The sequence below is a fragment of the Myxine glutinosa genome, chromosome 6 (genome assembly GCF_964187855.1).
Source record: "Myxine glutinosa chromosome 6, kmMyxGlut1.1, whole genome shotgun sequence".
Taxonomy (NCBI): Eukaryota; Metazoa; Chordata; class Myxini; order Myxiniformes; family Myxinidae; genus Myxine; species Myxine glutinosa.
The window spans coordinates 5,250,248-5,270,580 of record NC_136266.1 but is presented as its reverse complement, the minus strand read 5'-3'; the positions used below and the strand labels follow the sequence as shown (position 1 = coordinate 5,270,580).

General features: G+C 48.2%; 1 protein-coding gene across 1 annotated transcript in view; it reads left to right on the top strand.

Moving 5' to 3' along the window:
• LOC137429123 (frizzled-9-like) overlaps nucleotides 1-3,202 on the top strand; it is a 28,644-nt gene extending 25,442 nt beyond the window's left edge. Inside the window, exon 2 of the mRNA XM_078779577.1 lies at nucleotides 1,907-3,202. Within this exon, the coding sequence (XP_078635703.1) occupies nucleotides 1,907-2,722 (816 nt within the window). The 3' untranslated portion in view covers nucleotides 2,723-3,202. The remainder of the gene's footprint in view (nucleotides 1-1,906) is intronic.
• The last annotated feature ends 17,131 nt before the right edge of the window (nucleotides 3,203-20,333 follow it).

Here is a 20,333-nt window from a genome sequence, read left to right as displayed (position 1 = left end):
ACGGGTGCGTGTCGCCGAGCTCGGGCAGGTCGAGCAGGCGCCGTGCGCGTTCCGCTGATGAGAGGGCGAAAGCGTCGAGGAGGAGCTTTTTAATCGCGTCATATTTGTCAGCGGCTGGCGGGCGCTCGAGGAGGCTCAGGGCACGGGCCGCGGTGGCTGAGCCGAGTGCTGCTACCACATGGTGGAAGCGGGTGTCGTCGGCCGTGATGCCTCGCAGGGCGAACAGGGAGTCCGCCTGGGTGAACCAAACCGCCGCGTGAGCCTCCCAGAAGGTAGGCAGTTTGAGGGCAACTGCCGTGTTCATGTCGGGTCACCAATGTAGGAGCTATGCTCCAACGTAAATCGAAAGAATGGACGCGACAAAAAGCTGGAATTCGTCCGAGTTTCTTTATTGTGTCAAATCAACTCGGGTACTCAGAAAAGCCCGTTTATCAGGCAGCAATATATATACACATTATCCCAGAGCGTTTGCCCGGGAAAGGCGAGAGGGGGCGTGCCCGGGCGTCCTGGACGAGGCCTGGCAAGTCGAGAGCGGGCATGCCCGGGCGTCCCGGACGAGGCCTGGAAAGTCGAGAGCGGGCATGCCCGGGCGCGCCCGGGCATCCCGGACGAGGCCTGGCAAGTCGAGAGTGGGCATGCCCGGGCGTCCTGGGCGAGCCCGGCATGGTGATCGCTCTGCGTCCTCGGTAGGTGCAAGGCGATTGTGTATACCTAGCGGTAGCCGCTACAGTGCAATCATTACTTAATACCTTGGTGCTGGTGTAGGCCTTTGTGTGGCCTATGAAAGAAAACAACGCAGTTGATCATTTTCAATGCAGGTGAGCTAAATAGAGAGGGCTCACCTCAGAATCAGGTCGTATGCACTCCACAAGGAAATTATACCTGAAAGCAAGTTAACATTGCATTAGCTTGTTAACTGATGTATTCATGTGCGTATGAGTGTCATTTTAAACGGTGACTCAAGCTCATGGAGGAACTTCTCTAAAACCTGTTGTTTAATGGACCGACCAGGTTGGCACCGAGTGCCAGAGACTGCATTCCGGTGTAATCAATAGATTTTTCTTTTCCTGTTTTTGATGGACGATTACTCAGCTTCATGTGTCGTATACATTGCTACACCGGAAGTAATTGTCCAACAGACATTCTCTCGGTGGATAGACAACTTGAGATAACTAATGTGGATATTTAAACAAAGTATCCCAGAGGTTAACCTATACCAATGGCGGATTGCTTTTAAACAGACTTTGTTTCTTGCCAAGAATTTTGTGCGAATTTTCACTTTTTGAAAGCCTTATAACTTCCGTGTAACAATGGAACACATGATTGGTTACTCTAACATCAGACTCCAGTCAAGACTAAAAGGCAAAGTGTAGACTCACCATGGAATGTCATCGGTGAACTAATTGGAACCTTTTGGATTGAAGAACTTATAAATAAACATAAATGTGCATAACACCTGAAAAAAGTGAAAACAGGATTATAACAGAAAAGACATATGACACAGGAATTGCATTTTTCACACGAGAGGATTGCTTTGTTTGGAGGTTTCTGAATTGGGTTCACCTGTTACCTGCTCCTCTATGAGCACATTGAGATGCCAAATTCAAATCCCACATACTGTGTTCATTTGTCCTTCATCGACTCATGTTCTTGCAATTCATGTAAAGCCACACTGATGTCAACTGGTATCCTTGGCCTGTAGATAATGTATGTACAAACTCCATGAGGCAGACACCTTCGGAGAAAAAACAAGCAAAGGGAATACTAAGGAGTCGGTGGTTCGTTTAACTAGAGTGAGGGCACTGCTCCATGATATGTAAGCACCTTTATTGAACTGGCTAATTTCGTTTTGCTCTTGTGCACCCTCTCTCCACCCCTATGACTGATCACCAACTCAACACCCAAGGATGGAGGGCTGGACAGCCCTGGCTGCACGGCCATCTTTCTGCTCCATTACACATCTGGCATGGCGAGTTCACTGTGGTGGTTGTTACTTTCCCTGGCTTGGTACCTGGCTGCCGGATGCAAATGGGGCCACGAAGCCATCGCGGCATGCAGCACCTACTTTCATTTACTTGCCTGGGGTCTGCCGGCACTTCTCAGCTGCCTGGCTCTCGCGCTGGGCCACGTGTCGGGGGACGAACTGACGGGCCTGTGTCGTGTGGCCGGAGCTCCGGCCCCGAGTCGCATGGCGGCCATCTTGTCGGTCGCCCCTTTAGCCTTGTGCCTGGTTCTTGGCTCTTCGCTTATCGCCGCTGGATTTGTATCGCTCTTTCGCATCAGACGAGCAGTGCGAGCCAGCGGACGTGCGACCGCCCCGCTCGACAAGCTCATGGCACGTCTTGGGGTTTATGCTTTTCTGCACACACTTCCCGCCACGGGCCTTCTCACCTGCGCTGCCTATGAGGTGATACTTGGGACAAGCTGGGCCCAACGTGCTGCAACTGAGCCATGTAACGACAACGATTGCTCACTTGAACACTCTATCCCACATCTTGAGGCCTTCCTCCTGAAATCTGTGCTGGAGTTAGGAGTGGGAGTTACCAGTGGGGTTTGGGTTTGGAGCTCCAAGACCCTATTGGCGTGGGGACGGTTGTGCACTCGGTGTTGTGGCCTGACGAGGCCGGCTCAGGGAAAGGTGGTGGATGGACCCAAAGGTCGCAACGGGAGCACAGCTGAGAGTGCCATTTGGCTCGACTCGGACAGGGCTGGGTTTGCATAGGCTCTGTCCATTCGCCATTGATCATGTGACTCCTCTTTCTCGGATTTCCTCCTACAAACAAACGTCAGACTCTTGCTGGATTGGCCGATTACTCTGCACTCGTACCAAGATAACTGGAGAAGTCATGTCCCTTACACATGTGCTCCCAAAATTGACCACGATGGGGCGAATCTGAGCGGTGGCGACCTTCACTGGCTAATCAGTTCTAAACGATTTTTCAAAGTTCCCAAAAGCATCTGAGTACTTTACCTGTTCAATCAGTGCTCTTCTCCTGCCTGAACTTTATTTCATTATTATTTTGTATCGTAAAAAGTTATATTTAACTTTAGATTAATCATTATATTTGTTTTTGTTGGTAATGGTCTTTCTTTTAAACACCAATTGTACATGTTTTTGCTTAAAAACAAGAATACCATGAAGGTTTGGTTGAGGGGTGAGGTGTTCTGTCGACAAACCAAAATAAAAACAAGTACAGATACATTCAAAGTACACCACCCCATGCCAAATTAATTAATTAATGAATTACATGTCCTCCGGGGGCGTCCCCCGGGGGCGTCTTGGGCGCCGGCGTTGCCGCAGTACAGACGTACAGTACATGAAGATGAATTAGGAGGGAGCGATGTACAAAAAAAACAAACACCTTTATAGGCCATTTTTCCCCGCAGAGCAGGGGTTTTGCCTTTTTCGGGCACCGTGGTCCCCTTTTTCAGGCACCATGGTCCCCTTTTTGAAGCGATGTTTTATGGCCGGATGCCCTTCCTGCCGCCAACCCTGTTAGTCGCCTCTTGGGACACACAGGGAATTACCAGTGAACTGGTACTCAATTTGCCAACCTCGGAAGCATGGCCGGATGCCCTTCCTGCCGCCAACCCTGTTAGTCGCCTCTTGGGACACACAGGGAATTACCAGTGAACTGGTACTCAATTTGCCGACCTCGGAAGCATGACAGGCTGAGTGACCCCCCCCCCCCCGGCGTTAATTCAGCGATCGACCGGGATTCAAACCCAGAATCCTGGGATCCCAAGCCGGCACCCTAACCACTAAGCCAACACCAGGCTCAGGAGCGATGTACAATAATTGATTGATTAATTGCAGAATTAAAATAAATAATAATAGTAAAGTAATTAATTTCTTAATCAAATGGCTAGTAGCATACCGAAACCACCACTGTCTCATCCAAATCTGTAAATGTTTGAAAATCATATAATGAAGTAATTAATCGAAAAATTATATAATTTAGAAATTATTACAGCCAAATTATTACAGTAAATAATTACCCTTTATAGCCAAATCACTTGGTCATTGTCGTGTCCAAATTTCAGCTTCCTAGCTCAAATGATGGCTGAGATATCGCCCGGACCAACAAGAAAGAAGGGAAACAAGAAAACAAACGGAGTGAATACCGAGTACTCCCTTTGGGCCCGCATCATCGCCAGGCTCCGAAGGCCTACGGTACCCGACGAAGACGTTGGGCAGCGCCTGGAGATGGAATAACGAGGGGCGGAATACAATAATCGCCGGATGATGATGGACTGCATTCGTAAATCGAGATTTGGACATTCTCTGCTCGCGGTCTCTTGAGCTCCTTGGTAGACAAAGCAAACACCAACAAAAGTCACGTGAAAGTCAAAAAAAAAATTAAAGGTCACAAAAGTGAAACAGCACATGAAATGGGACATTCGATGCACTAGCAAGTTACCTGTGCCTGCATAAGATTCAAAAAGGGGTCGGGATTAAGGAGGCAAAAATGCAAATGGCGTCTTCTGTCATCGAGCTGGCAAGCGAGGAACAACAATTCGCATTTATTGCCACATCTGATGCAATTGTAATGCTCTAATGGCGGTGAAGTGCTCCATTTGAAACTGTTTGTCCGATTATACAGTGCCATCAGAGAGTATTCACACCTTTTTCACAATTTGCTGTGTTACAGCTTGAATTTAAAATGATTAAATTTAGATTTTTTTTTTTGTCACCGATCTCTACAAAATACCCCATAATGTGAATCTGAAAACATGTTTTTACAAACTTTTACAATTTTATTGAAAATGAAATATAGAAATATCTAATTTACGTAAGTATTCAACCTTGGGGTCCACAGAGTCAATAATTCATTGAATCACCTTTGACAACGATTACAGCTTTGGGTCTTCTTTGGTAAGTGTGTATCAGCTTAGCACATCTGGATTTTGGGAGTTTCTCCCATTCTTCCTTGCAGATTTGTTAAAGCTCTGTCAAGTTGGATGGGGAGCATCGGCAAACAATAATCTTCACGTCTTTCCACAGATTCTCAATGGGATTCAAGTCTGGGCTTTAGCTGGGTCACTCAAGGACTTTACGTTCTTGTTCTGAAGCCATTCCAGTGTTGCTTTGGCTGTATGCTTGGGATCATTGTCCTGTTGGAACGTAAATCTTTGCCGTAGTCTAAGGCCTTTTGCACTCAGAAGCAGGTTCTCCTCAATAATTCACCTGAATTTGGCTCCATTCATTGTTCCCTCTATCCTTACAAGTCTCCAACTGCCTGCCGCTGAAAAGCATCCCCATAGTATGATGCTGCCACCGCAATGCTTCATGGTAGGGATTCTTTCTAAAGCATGTCCACTCAATTGAATTGGCCACAGGTAGACTCCAATCAAGGTATAGAGACATCTCAAGGATTATCAAAGGAAGTTGGATACACATGAGCTGAATTTGGAGTGTCATAGCAAAGGGGGTGAATAGTTATTTACTAAAGACATTTCAGCTTTTAGTTTTTAATTACTTCAGCTTTTCTTTTCAAATTATTTTAAAAGTCTAAAAAAAAAATTCCACTTTGACATTATGAGGTATTATGTGTAGATCAGTGACAAAAAATGTCAGTTTAATCCATATTCAGGCTGTAACAACAAAATGTGGAAAAGGTGAAGGGAGTGAATACTTTATGAATGTCTTATCTGTCTGCAGTGTCGGGTCGGTCAGGCTCCGTCCGACGCGGCTCTGGTCAGCGCCAACTGCTCGGTGCTGTCTGCTGGCGTACCACCGGCCCCGCTGCACGGTCCGTCCCATGCCACAGAGCACAGCACTTGCACGCTTGCTGCCGGGCCAACGTCCGCCGGTGCGCGGCAAGCCTCGCGTCCCCGTGTGATGAATAACCAGGGAGGATGATCGTCGGCGCTCCACCGTCTCTCCAAAGTCCAACAAGCAAGGCAATCAAGAGGAAGGCAAGGGCCAGAAGGGAGGTCCACGCAGGAAGGAAGCCAAAATGAGATGTGGGCTCGCCGGTTGTTTTGTCACTCGTCCTCTGACATCAGCTCTCTCCCCCCCCCCCCCCCCCCCAACCAGTGTGTCACTTACTCGTAGCCTTTCGCACCTTCTCACGTCACCGGCAGAGCTTCTCCTCCAACCAGTGCGTAGCTTCTTGGTAGTGTTTCATGCCCTTCAAGCTGATTGGCCGTGGTGTCATCGGTCGGTGGCCAATCAGTGTGGCACGTCCTTCACCTTCCTTACCCCCAATCACGGGGAAGCTTTATGTCCCTTCCCCGACCAATCACACGTCCTTCATCTTCGCTGCCAATTGGTGGCCTGCTCTTTGCTCGCCCCTCCCCCCTGTCAATCAAGAGTCCTTCTGGGCATGGCTATTGCCTGCCTGATTGATGTCTGCTTGCCATGGCAGTAGTTTACCGTCGCTTCCTCTTGGTTCTTCCGGTCAGTCATTGTGAGAGGGGAGTATTTATTAATGTGTGCTAATGGGCCTAGCTAATGTATAAGAGTGCGTTGCCATACGGGACACCGGGATGATTACAGAGGGGATGACACACCGGGGAATTAGCATAAACCCTAGAACTACTTAACATGCCCCATTCCACATAATGGGGACGAAGATACACCTTAATCCGACAAACCGGGCTAGTATAGACAGGTCCCTGACTTACTGTACATCGAGATGGTTCTTCTTCTTCGCGACATTGGAGCACCTACCTATGCAGATCTACCTAAATCTATATATCCCCCTACCCCACTGACATAATACTTTCTGAAGGCCCTGTATGTAGCTGATGCATAGGGTCTGTAATAAAAATTTGTATTGGTGTCAAAGCCAGGGAGCAATTGCAAATTAATAGGAGGGTGCCCTGAACGTTACTGTAAAGGTAGACTTTTATTTTCTTTTTATATTAAAAACATTTTGAGATATCCTGCTCACAGACAGACAAACAGCGATGAAAGCATAACCTCCGTCAACCTTCGGTGGCGAAGGTAAACATTAGTGAAGTTGAATATGATGGAAGAAAGAATGATTTAGTAAAGTATGTTACTCATTCAAGACTTATGTACAATGTAATATTATATTAAACCTACAAAGTATCGAACTAGGAGAAAAAAATGCACAGGCTGACATCATTATCCACTGACGAATGAATAGCTATTTGCTAAGGAACCAGTAACTAGTCGCTAACTTGAGATAAAGGAACCAGTAACTAGTCACTAACTTGAGATAAAGGAACCAGTAACTAGTCGCTAACTTGAGATAAAGGAACCAGTAACTAGTCGCTAACTTGAGATAAAGGAACCAGTAACTAGTCGCTAACTTGAGATAAAGGAACCAGTAACTAGTCGCTAACTTGAGATAAAGGAACCAGTAACTAGTCACTAACTTGAGATAAAGGAACCAGTAACTAGTCGCTAACTTGAGATAAAGGAACCAGTAACTAGTCGCTAACTTGAGATAAAGGAACCAGTAACTAGTCGCTAACTTAAGATAAAGGAACCAGTAACTAGTCGCTAACTTGAGATAAAGGAACCAGTAACTAGTCGCTAACTTGAGATAAAGAAACCAGTAACTAGTCGCTAACTTGAGATAAAGGAACCAGTAAATAACTAGCAGTACTAGCTGCAGTCGCTAACCAGCTGCAGTGCTGCATCCATTTGCTGATGGCGGTGATAGCTTTGCTATTACAATGAATGCAAAGGAAGAAATTCCTCACTCGTGTATGAAAAACTACTCTTTGTGGAGCAGATGCATTGTGACGGTGACAATGAAGAGCCTTTCATGTTGACTAGTAATGGCGGCGGTTTCAAAGGAAGGAACGATGCAGCTTTGTCGGGTGTCCACAGGGTGTCGCGTATGGGACGGGAAGCAGGTCGAAGGGACAACCTAGTCGGACGTTTGTCCACACGAAACAGGTGCTGTTAGCCGGGGCGATGCCCCCCACCAGGATCCTCGCTCAATGTGCCTTTAACAAGCCGGGCGCCATTTCAAGCCAGGCCTTTGTGATATGGAATTCCTTCCTCACTCCCTCTGCCCTGTTTCTCAATTTTTGTGATTCTCCCTTGTGATTTCCCCCACCCTCTGGGGGTCTAAAGGCTTTCCTCGGGGGATTAGAATGAAATCTCTTTCGTTGGAACAGTCTTCAAAGGGAGTAGGCATGGGCTAGGACAGAGAGGGGGCATGCTTCAGTGAGCGTATCCTTCACAATACCAGAACACGCACACCCTTCCCTCACTCCCTATTACTCCCAACCCACTCCCCCCAACTTCCTCTCACTCCCCCCCCCCCCCCCCCCACTCCTACTCTCCCACTCCTACTCTCTCCCACACCCTCCTCCCCCAATCCAAGTTGCATATCTGAATGGAAAACACCTCCCATGCGTTTTCTACGACACCAGCTCAGAATACTTAACTTATCACAAAACGAACAGTGTTAAACAGTGGGATGTTTGTGGCTAGGATGGATATGGAAAGTACTTTAAAATATAAGCAATCTGTGTAGATGGTAAAGTGAATTCCATCCAAATCCTAGTCCCAAACTTCCCACTGTTCGTATATCCATTGTATATACCCAATATATTGATGGATATACGAACAGTACATATCATGTTTTAACGGCCAAACTTTGAACACAATATTGTGTTCACTACGGTCAAAAAACTCCGAGGACCCAAAGGACCCATAGACCACGAGGACCGAAGACCCAAAAGAAGAGTAATTACGTCTCTTCTATTGAAATTGTAGACGTTGACAAGCAAACCGGGCCTCAAGATGGCTGGGGGTGCACAGAAGCGGTTTTTTAAAAATAACAATAAATACAAGACACACAGAGGTGAAATTCACCACACGTGATGTGCAACACACGCAGAGAAAAATGAGTGTTCACTTACATCTGTAGGATATCAAATAAATAAAGAAGATATAAGCAAACCTGACGCTAGGCCAAGGCTTCAAACTTTGTCATGCTCCAGGGGCTGCATTGTCGAAACAAAACGTCCCAGAAAAATTAATAAAATAGAGACATTTGCACATGATTTAAAATAACTTGTTCTTTTTTTGTGTGTACAAGATCGAGGCTCATGTAAGAGCTAGCACGTTAAACACACATTAGCACATAAAACCCCCAAAATAAGTAAACGGGCATATAAAACAATAAAGGGAGAGGGAGACAAGATGGGGAGAGAGGGGAAGGACACAAACACAACATTTGAAAGCAGGGACATCGAGAGAACTGTGGGAGGGAGAGGGCTTGGGGAGAGGTGGCAGAGGTATAAAACATATGGACACTGCAAGGACTTCCAGGAATGAAGTCAGGGATTGAAAAAGGTGGATCTGGGGTGAATTAGCGGGGGTAGAAAAGATCAAGGTTTTGGATGGGGGAAGATAAGAGATGGTGGTGAACAGCTGTTTTAAAGACCTGGAGGGAGGAGAGGGATTGAAGAGAGTGAGGGAGTTTGTTCCAGAGGTGGGAAAAAGAGGAATGAAAGAGTGAAAGTGAGCAGAGAGTTGTTGATTTTGGTAGTTTCACCAGAAGAGGGTTGCTGGCAGATCTTGTGCATCCTGCAAGAATATTTGGACGAAACAGGACAGATAGAGCTGGGTGAGCCAGGCCAGAGAGGAGTCTGTAGAAGACAGGAAGACCACCAACCTGCCTGTGGTGAGTGAGTGGAAGGCCCTCAGAATCAGCTTCATCGCAGGATATTCCAATGATTCTGAAAGCTTTGGTTTCTACAGCATGAAGACGAGCTAAGTGTGAGGCAGGAGCACCAGCCCAGCGGGGAGAATAGTATTACATTGAGCTGCGGATGAAAGCCTTGTATGTGGTGAGGAGCTCAGAGGTGTCAAGAAACGACTTCGCACGACAGAGGATGCCCAGTCGGCAACTGGCTTTGGAGGCCAGCTTGGAAATGTGGTTTTCCCAAGAAAGATCATGGCAGATAGTGAGACCCAAAAGCTTGAGTGACAGAACTTCTTGGAGAGGATTGTTCAGAAAGTAGATGGGAGGGTTTTCCAGTCGGTCTTTTCGGAGAGACATCGTAAGAGTGTGAGATTTGTCAGGATTGAAAGACATGTTCCACTTGTTTGACCAGTATGTGATGTTGTCCAGGTCTTCAGAGAGTGAAGAGGCTGCAGACGGCCAATCTGAGGGATGAGGAATGGAGTGGCAGAGAGTGGAGTCATCAGCAAAGAGATAGAGAGATCATTGATGAAGACCAGAAAAAGCACACTGCCCAGAACACTGCCTTGAGGAACTCCAGCCTGAACAGGAAGGGCAGATGAGAGAATTCCATTCAGGGCCACACATTGACTGCGACCGGCGAGGAAGTCCGCAAGCCAAGCGTAGAGGTTTCCATGGATACTGTAATGAAATTGTATCTAAGTTGAACCCAGGTGTTATGCTCTCTCCAACCAATGAGAGGCGTCTATAAGAACTCGGACGGCCATCGCTCCGGATCATACCTGTGACATTTAATCTGTGACACGTAGACTCGAATGGTGCGTATATGTAGATGAACTAGGCTTGCTTGCACTGATTGATAATTGCTGAACTTCTCCTTGATTATATAATCCTGATATATTGCATGATTGTATTTCTACAGGATGTTGCCAGAGATCGAATTGTCATTAAACCTACTATTGGGACAATGTTGTGGATTTGACTTTCATAACAATTAATGACAATTCGTCTCTTCGTCTGAACGTGACACGAACGAGAGCGACATGATGAGTCACAAAATGATCCAGGTGCCGATCTTCACAGCTGACCCACACACGGCGGACGCGGCCGCAGAATTGACACATTGGCTGAAAATCTTGGATAACCAATTCAAGGCTCAGGAAGTCGTCACTGATGAAACGAAACTAGAAGTGCTGCAATCAAAGGTACACCATAATGTGTACAGGGCAATCAAACAATGTGAGACGTTCGATGCAGCCGTGGCAGAGCTGAAGCGTATTTACATTAAAAAACGAAGCGCGGTCTATTCCAGTCATTTGCTCGCAATACGATGACAACAGCCCACGGAGACTTTAGATCACTTTGCTCAAGACCTCCGACGTCTGCTGAACGAGAGTACCCCGGAGGTACGTACTCATGAACAAGTCTGTGATGACCTTGTTCGCGATTCTTTTGTCACAGGACTTAGGTCCCCAGTCGTCAGACAGAGACTTCTTGAAGAAGCCGATTTGATACTCGCCGAAGCACTCCGGCTATCTCACGTGTATACCCAAGCACGGGAACAATCTGACGCGTATGAACATCCATACGTCACTGCGGGGACATCTCGACAAACTCGACCGGAGAGAGCTACTGCCAAGGTCGTGGACGCAGCCTTGGCACCTCCGCCGGAATCGGAGACCCCGGCCACTCCCGAGGATACCGATCCGGGCTTGACGGCAGCCGCTGCAGCTGGACCCAAGCCCGGAAGTAACGCTACGTGCTATTTCTGTGGGAATCAGAATCATCTCAGGTCGGTTTGCCCAGCTAAAAAGGCGACATGTCATTTGTGCTCAAAGCCGTGTCATTTTCCAAAAGTTTGCCGATCGTCGTGGGGCAAACGAGCCCGCTCGACGATGAATGTGCTTATCGCCGAGCCAGCGGACCGAGCGGTGCATGGTGCGCCTCGCCCGACTTTGATGGGGATCGCCCCTTCCCGTGGGCCCCAAGCTGAGAGCTCTACCTTGGTGAGACTCGCCGCGCCGACTAAACAAGTGGTGCAAAAACGACAGTACGCGGTGCGACCGTCCTTGGCCGGCATTCTTCCGACACCCTGCCAACTTCCTGGATTCGCGACCTGAACGGCTAATGTTGGCATTGAAACTCCGCGCATGGCTCGAGCGCCCTCCGGAGGCTGCAGGTATGATCTACAAGCTACTGCAACGGCACGAAAGCTGGGAACTTCACGCGTGGCACGTGCGCCCTCTGGAGGCGGCACGACTGGCTTACAAACGACTTCAATGGCACGAAAGACTTTAGCTGGCGTTGGATCCACATGCGAGGCACGAGCGCCTCGCCTAGACGACTCGACAACTACAGGTCCACCTGGCCTGGCTCGTGCTATCATCCCACTCAAGATCGAAGGAATTTTTGCTAACGCTTTGATCGACACAGGTTCCACGGATAGTTATGTTGATTTTCGACTTGTGCAAAAACATGGATGGCCGATTCTTGGGACAAGATGCCGAATCTTTATGGCCTCTCAGGGGCTATGGCTCAGCACAAAAGGGGAATGTCGACTGAAGCTTGTGATTAAGGGACGAATGTTTCCGGATGTGCATCTAATGGTCTTGCCCGCATTATGTGCAGAAGTTTTGCTAGGACATGATTTTCTCAAGCGACATGGACGTTTGGAAATGGAATTTGGTGGCACTGATACGCTTGCTGTGTGTGCTCTTGCAGGGATGGAAATTGATCCGCTGTCGCTGTTCCCCAATATGACCATGGACTGTACACCTGTATCGGTTAAACCGTGACGCTACTCATGAGCTGACGCGCAATTCATTGCGGAAGAAACGGCCCAGCTATTAAAGGAAGGTATCATAGAACCGAGTCGGTCGCCATGGCGGGCCCAAGTTCTGGTGGTACGAAGCGAAGCGCATTGCAAACACATGGCAATCGACTATTCGCAGACGATTAATCGGTTTACACAGCTGGACGCCTACCCCCTTCCGGGAATGGACTCCCTGGTTCGACAGGTGGCACAGTATTCGGTCTATAGCACTCTCGATCTGCGTAGTGCGTATCATCAAATCCCCATCTCCGAGGCCGATCGCATCTATACAGCGTTTGAATCGGGTCAAAGGTTATACCAGTTCACCCGGCTACCTTTTGGGGTCACGAACGGGGTTCTCTTGTTTTCAGAGGGCTATGAACGACCTCATCGCTAAGGAGAACTTGACCGATGTCTTTGTATATCTGGACAATCTCACGGTTTGCGTGTATGACCAGGAACATCATGATGCTAATCTGAAGCGCTTCCTCGAGGTCACGCAGAGGTATCGCTTAACTATGAATGAGGCTAAATGTCGTTACTCCGCTCGCACGATAGATCTTCTGGGGTACACCATGACCCACGGCTCTGTTGCTCCGGATAAGGAGCGTCTGCGACCCTTGCTCGACATGGCCCCGTCCTGCGATCGTGCTTCGCTGAAGTGTGCTCTCAGCCTGTTCGCTCATTATTCTAAGTGGGTACAAAATTTCTCTGTGAAGCTCCGCCCACTTGTGGACTGCGAAGCGTTCCCCATGAGCCTTGCCGCCAAGGCCGCTTTCCATAGCCTTAAGTCCAATATCGCTGGCGCCTCTATGGCGACGATTGACGAAAATAAATCTTTTGTTTTGGAAAGTGATGCATCGGATCATGCGATAGGTGCAACTCTCTCCCAAGGGGGGCGCCCTGTGGCCTTCTTTTCGCGAACTCTCTCCTCCGCTGAGCGGACACATTCGTCTGTCGAAAAGGAGGCATATGCCATCGTCGAGTCGATTCGGCGTTGGTGTCCCTACTTGCTTGGACAATGCTTCCAAATTATCACGGACCAACAGAGCATTGTGTTTATGTACGACACCCTGCATGCTCAACGCATTAAGAATGAGAAAATCACTCGCTGGCGAATCGAACTCGCCGATTTCTGCTACACAACCAAATATCGCCCTGGGAGGGATAACCTGGTTGCCGACGCCTTATCGCGGCCGGCGACGTGTGTGGGCCTCATATCTTTGGAGGATCTGCGCGCTTTGCATGACACTTTGTGCCATCCCGGGGTGATGCGTTTCGCTCATTTTGTGCGTAATCGTACCTTGCCCTACTCGGTTGAAGACATTTGCCAGGTCTGTCGCAATTGTTCTGTATGTGCTGAACTCAAACCGCGTTTTTACAACCCTCCTATGGGAACACTTGTCCGAGCAACTAGGCCGTGGGAGAGATTGGCGATGGACTTCAAAGGGCCATTGCCGGCGTCACCGGCATCGAGTAACTCTCGTTATCTGCTCACTGTCGTTGATGACTTCTTGAGATTCCCTTTCGCTTTCATGTGCGTAGATATGACAGCCGCCACGGTTATCCGGTGCCTGCAGAACTTGTTTTCTATGTTCGGGAATCCAGCCTACGTGCATACCGATCGAGGTGCGGTGTTCCTGTCCCAGGAGGTGAGGAACTTCTTACTCCAGCATTATGTCGCTTCTAGCTATACCACCCCGTATAGACCGCAGGTGAATGGACAGGTCGAACACTTCAATGGTATTATATGGAGAGCCGTCACGCGAAGCCTTAAGTCCCTCGGCCGAGGCCTAGATAAATGGGCTTGGTCGTTACCTGCGGCACTGAACTCGATCAGGACTTTACTGTGTACGGCAACCAACCAAACTCCCCACGAACGGATGTTTCATCACCCGAGGAGTTCGGGTAGTATCCGATCTTTACCTAGTTGGCTTGCAGAGCCGGGACTGGCTTACCTCAAACATGCGGTTCGCATAAGTAAGTATGATCCACTAGTGGATAAGGTGCAAGTACTCCAAGCTAATCCCGAGCATGCTCGTGTGTTGATGTCTGATGGACGCAAGTCAACTGTCTCCGTACGCCACCTGGCCCCTTGCGGGGAAATCGACGAACCAATTTACGAGTCTATGGACTCTCCCGTTGCTCCGCCTATGGAGCATCTGCCGGCCATCTCGCCGCCAAATACACCCCAACCTGTAGGCTCTGTAGTGCCACCTTCATCACCTGACTTATGCGGCTACTCCGACGCAGGGGACTCCGGACTTGGGGATGTAGTACCCGGTAGTTTCCGGACCCGTGCTGGAAGGGAAATTCGTCGCCCCAATCGTGACGGATGGACCGACTGACATGGACAGACAATCGCTGCCCTACTATTGCTGCTGCGTGCTTGATCCCTGCCTTAGCGGAAGTGTAGTTATAATGGCGGGGAGAATGTAATGAAATTGTATCTAAGTTGAACCCAGGTGTTATGCTCTCTCCAACCACTGAGAGGCGTCTATAATAACTCGGACGGCCATCGCTCCGGATCATACCTGTGACATTTAATCTGTGACACATAGACTCGAATGGTGCGTATATGTAGATGAACTAGGCTTGCTTGCACTGATTGATAATTGCTGAACTTCTCCTTGATTATATAATCCTGATATATTGCATGATTGTATTTCTACAGGATGTTGCCAGAGATCGAATTGTCATTAAACCTACTATTAGGACAATGTTGTGGATTTGACTTTCATAACAGATACCAGAAGAGGAGAGTTTGGTGAGCATCCATTGAGACAGCAGAAGTAGCATGTCCAGAGTCGAATGACCTGGTCTGAATCCAAATTGATGATCCGAGATCAAGCCATTGGAGAAGAGGAAGGATTTAATATCAGAAGCGATGATGGATTCCATGACCTTGCTGATTATTGGGAGCAGGCTGATTGGTCTGTAGTTGCAAGGACCTGTTTTTGCACCTTTTTGTGTAAAGCGGTGATGTTGGTGATTTCCAAGCAGATGGCAGATGACCTTGAGCAAAGAGAGGGTGAAAAGAACAGAGAGAGGGTGGGAAAGAGCGGCAGAGCAGGATTTTAGGACCCGTGGGCTGATGCCGTCTGATCCAGTTGCAGAATCAGAGTCGAGGTTTGACAGAAATTTCTCCACCTTGTCAGGAGAAAAGGACACAGAGTCCAAGAGCAGCTGGGTACGACTGGGTACGGTGGGTACAGAGTGAGATGGGTTTGGGACACAAGATTTTGAGGCAAACACAGAGTTGAGGCATTCAGCTTTTTCACGTGTGGAGTCAGCTGTGTGGACATTTGAGGTAAGGGAGGGGATGGAGTGGGAACAAACACCAGAAGTCGATTTGACCAGACACCACCAGGATTTGAAGGAGGGCGGCAGGTTTGAGAGTTCAGTCTTGAGAGTAGAGATCGAGTGTTTCCTGGCTCTCCTGAGGGTAGACACACACTTGTTCCGGGCTTTGTGAAAGGAACTGAGATTGCCTTCAGTTGGATTAGCCTTCCAGGAGACGAAGCATGTTGTTTCAGGGCAACTGCCTCACCACAAGATTCCGTGTACCATGGACGGGAGGAAGGGTATGACAACTGAAGACGAGATTGCATAAATCTGTGCATGAGAGAGAGCAGTTTACTTTGGAAGAATTCCCAGGAAGAGTTGATGTCAGAGGCAGTAGAGATGGGAGACCAGTCCAGATGATTGATGGCTGCTTGAAGACCATGCCAGTCAGCCTGAGTGAAATGCCAGACTCGTCGGCAATGAGCAGACTCTCTCAGAATGGCCAGAGAGATGTCGACTTTAACAAGGAAATGATCAGATGAACCGATTGGAGCAGAAAAAGAACAACAGACATTTTCAGGGAAGTTCGTCATAACCAAGTCTAGAAGAGAAGATGCTCCATTGACTGAGATCCGTGTCAGGAAATTGACAGATTGTGTCAGTCCCAATGAGTCACAGAAGTCCTTTGCTGAGGTGCCATGGCTGGTGAGAGAGGAACCCACACCCAGCCAGCTGGCATGATGACAGTTGAAATCACCACATATCAGGAAGAGAGAGTTGGGATGAGTGGATAGAAGTTGGTCCATGAGGACGGTTCAGAACACATATGAACAAAAGGTGGGGGCGGAGGGGAAGCTGCAGCCAGAGGTACTCCTGGGGTTGGGGTGGAGAGAGGGCAGTGCAGGGAGAGTGAGGAAGAGAGTTTTCTATAAAAATAGCAACCCCACCTCCAGGACGAGGCTCGGGTCTATCATACCGGAGGAGGGAGTAACCAGGAAGAGAAATTAACGAATCAGAAACATCATGAAGGAGGAAAGTTTCTGTTAAGCAGATTAAGTCTGGTTTGTCTGAAGCAACCTATATGGAGAGATCAGTCAGGTTTGAGTGAAGGTCCCGGATGTTTGAGGTCCATACCGTTAAGGAAGAGGAAGGGGGAGCATCAGATACTGGACAAGGGAGGGGAGGGGTATAGAAAGATGAGGGAGGAGAGGTGGAGGTAGGGAGAGCTGTGGACACTGTGTCAGAGATTGCGGGAGAGCTAGGAGAAGGGGAAGGATGAGGAGGACAAAAGGTTTGATGGTGATGGGATGAGGCACAGTGATGTGTTGTTTGAGGAGTGGCAGAGTGAAGTGGAAGGTTGGAGGATGTGGAGGTATGAGTTGGAAGGGAGAGGAAGCGGGGAGGAGGCAACTTTGAGGAGGAGAGGAGAGGGGAGAATTGAAGAAAATGGTGAGGGGGGATATTAGAAGGAAAGGATTGAGGGGCGAATTTTAGAGGGGAGAGGCGAGGGAGGAGATTTGAAGGGGATGGCGAGAGAGAGATTTGAGGGGGAGGGTGACAGGGGAGATTTTAGGGGGAGGGGTGAGGGAGGAAATTTGAGGGGGACCGGTGAGGGGGGAAATTTGAGGGGGAGGGTGAGGGGAGAGATTAGAAGGGGAGGGGTGAGTTCAGAGTTTTGAAAGGGAGGGGTGAGGGGGGAGTTTTGAAGGAGAGGGGTGAGGAGGGAGATTTGATGGGGAGGGGTGAAGGGTGGTTTTGAAGGGGAGGGTGGGTTGAGAGTTTTGAAGGGGAGGGGTGAGTTGGGAGTTTTGAAGGAGAGGGGTAAGGGGGGAGATTTGAGGAGGAGAGGTGAGGGGGGAGATTTGAAAGTTTTGAATGATTAAAGAAAATCGAACATTTATTACAGACTGGGTTTCTTGAGATTTTCAAGTCATTGATCCGTTTGAGAACATATGAAGAGGAGTGGAATGAAAGTTAGTTTCGAGAATAAAGAGAGGAAGAACTGCACGAGATTGAATTTTTTTTGTGATGGAAAGATTTAATCAGCAAATTGATTGCAGCCTTTTGAACAGAAAGAAAACTAGAGCTTCTAGGGAAGCAGAACTCAACTGAACTGACTGGACAACTCACACACCAAATTTGATCAAAATCCATGAATATTTGTGGACGTTAAAGTCTTAACGTCGTTTCGGAGCTGAAAACACTATGGCGGCCTATGGCGGCCATTTTGTGACGGATCGGGTTGGAATGCAATAGCAACCTACCTTGTGTGGTAAGGGTTAAACATTCTAAGTTTGATCAAAATCTGTTAATATTTGTGGACGCTAGAGTGTTAACGTCGTTTCCATGACCAAAAACAAAATGGTCGCCTAAGTCCGCCATTTTTCAACGGATCGGGCTGAAATGTAATAACAACCTGGTACTTGGGGTAAGGATGCTGCATGTCAAGTTTGATCAGAATCAGTTGATATTTGTGGACGTTGGAGTGTTAACGTCGAAAAGTTAACGGACAACAGACGACGACGATGACAGACGACGGACGCCGGAGGGTTCAGTATGTGATGAACTCAACTGGACGGTAGTCCAGTTGAGTTAAAAAGTGAGTTGTAGTATACAAATGAATACAACATGGCAGGGGGAGTTTAAACAATTTAAAGCAAAAACCCGGTGTGTACCCCAATTTAGAATAGGTACACCGTATCCCTGTGCATCGTAAGAGGCGACTAAGGGTTTTTTTTTTGTTTTGTTTGTTTTTTTTGTATACTGAATCGAGGCTCGTGAAAGAGCTAACATTTATTTCACAAACAAATCAACCAGACAAACAAAATATACAAAAAGAGGGAGCGGAAGACCAGATGGGGAGAGAAGGGGAAGCACACAACCACAACATTTGAGAGCAGGGAGAAGTGTGGGAGGGAGAGGGCTTGGGGGCAGGAGGCGTGGGAAGGGGAGGGGTGGGGGTGGGGGGAGAGGTATAAAACACAAGGGGACCGAAATTAGCGGGGGTAGAAAAGATCAAGGTTTCGGATGGGGGAGGATAAGAGATGGTGGTGAACAGCTGTTTTAAAGACCTGGAGGGTGGAGTGGGATTGAAGAGAGTGAGGGAGTTTGTTCCAGAGGCGGGAGAAAAGAGGAATGAAGGAGTGAAGGTGAGCAGAAAGTCTTGATTTTGGCAGTTTAACCATAAGAGGGTTGCAGGCAGATCTTGTGCGACCTGTAGGAATATTTGGGGGACAGAGCCCAGAGAGGGCTGGGGGGGCAAGGCCAGAGAGGAGTCGGTAGAAGACGGAAAGACCACCAACCTGCCTGCGGTGAGTGAGTGAAAGGCCCTTGGAGTTAGCTTCATCGCGGGAGATTCCAATGATTCTGAATGCTTTGGTTTCAACAGCGTGAAGACGGGCTAGGTGTGAGGCAGGAGCACCAGACCAGAGGGGAGAGCAGTATTCCATAGAGCTGCGGATGAAAGCCTTGTATGTGGTGAGGAGCTCAGGTGTGCCAAGGAAGGACTTCGCACGACGGAGGATGCCCAGTCGGCGACTGGCTTTGGAGGCCAGATTTGAAATGTGGTTTTCCCAGGAAAGATCATGGCAAATAGTGAGACCCAAAAGCTTGAGTGACAGAACTTCTTGGAGAGGATTATTCAGAAAGTGGATGGGAGGGTTGTCCAGTCGGTCTTTTCGGAGAGACATCGTAAGAGTGTGAGATTTATCAGGATTGAAAGACATGTTCCATTTGTTTGCCCAGTCTGTGATTTTGTCCAGGTCTGCAGAGAGTGAGGAGGCTGCAGACTGCCGATCTGAGGGATGAGGAATGGAGCGACAGAGAGTAGAGTCGTCAGCAAAGAGATAGAGAGGATTTTCAAGAGAGTCAGAGAGATCATTGATGAAGACCAGAAAAAGCACAGGGCCCAGAACACTACCTTGGGGAACTCCAGCCTGTACAGGAAGAGGAGATGAGAGAAACCCATTCAAGGCCACACGTTGACTACGACCAGAGAGGAAGTCCGCCAGCCATGCGTGGAGATTTCCATGGATACCAAAGGGTTGGCGTCAGGAAGGGCATCCGGCCATAAAAACATTGCCTCAAACAGGAAACCATGATTGTTATGTGGCCTGCAAGGCTAACCCCTGCACTATCGGAGAAAATGGCCTTAAAACGATCATTCATTCATTCATTCATTCAAAGCAAAAACCGTTGGTTCAACATGTGGACATGGGTGGGGGAGGGGAGGCCGCGAGGAGAGAAGGTAATAATAATTATTATTATTATCATTTTTTGTATTTAAGACATCAAACAAAGGGTAAGAGTTTGGGGGGAAAGTCGGGGGTGAAAAAAAATCCAGAGAGATATCGAATGTGAATAACAAAAGACCATAAGAGGCAGGGCAGGCCTCGAGGCTAACCAGGCTCCAAACACGTACGACCAGACTGACTGACTAATACACAATTGTGCACGAAAAGAAAACACTATCGAACCAGAAACACAGTGGACAAATGCACAGCAAAACAAAATACTTAACTTTGAGGAAAAAACAACAACAACAACTTTGATCGCCGTGGACGAGCTCTGACGACACACAACCTCACCTGGGGAAC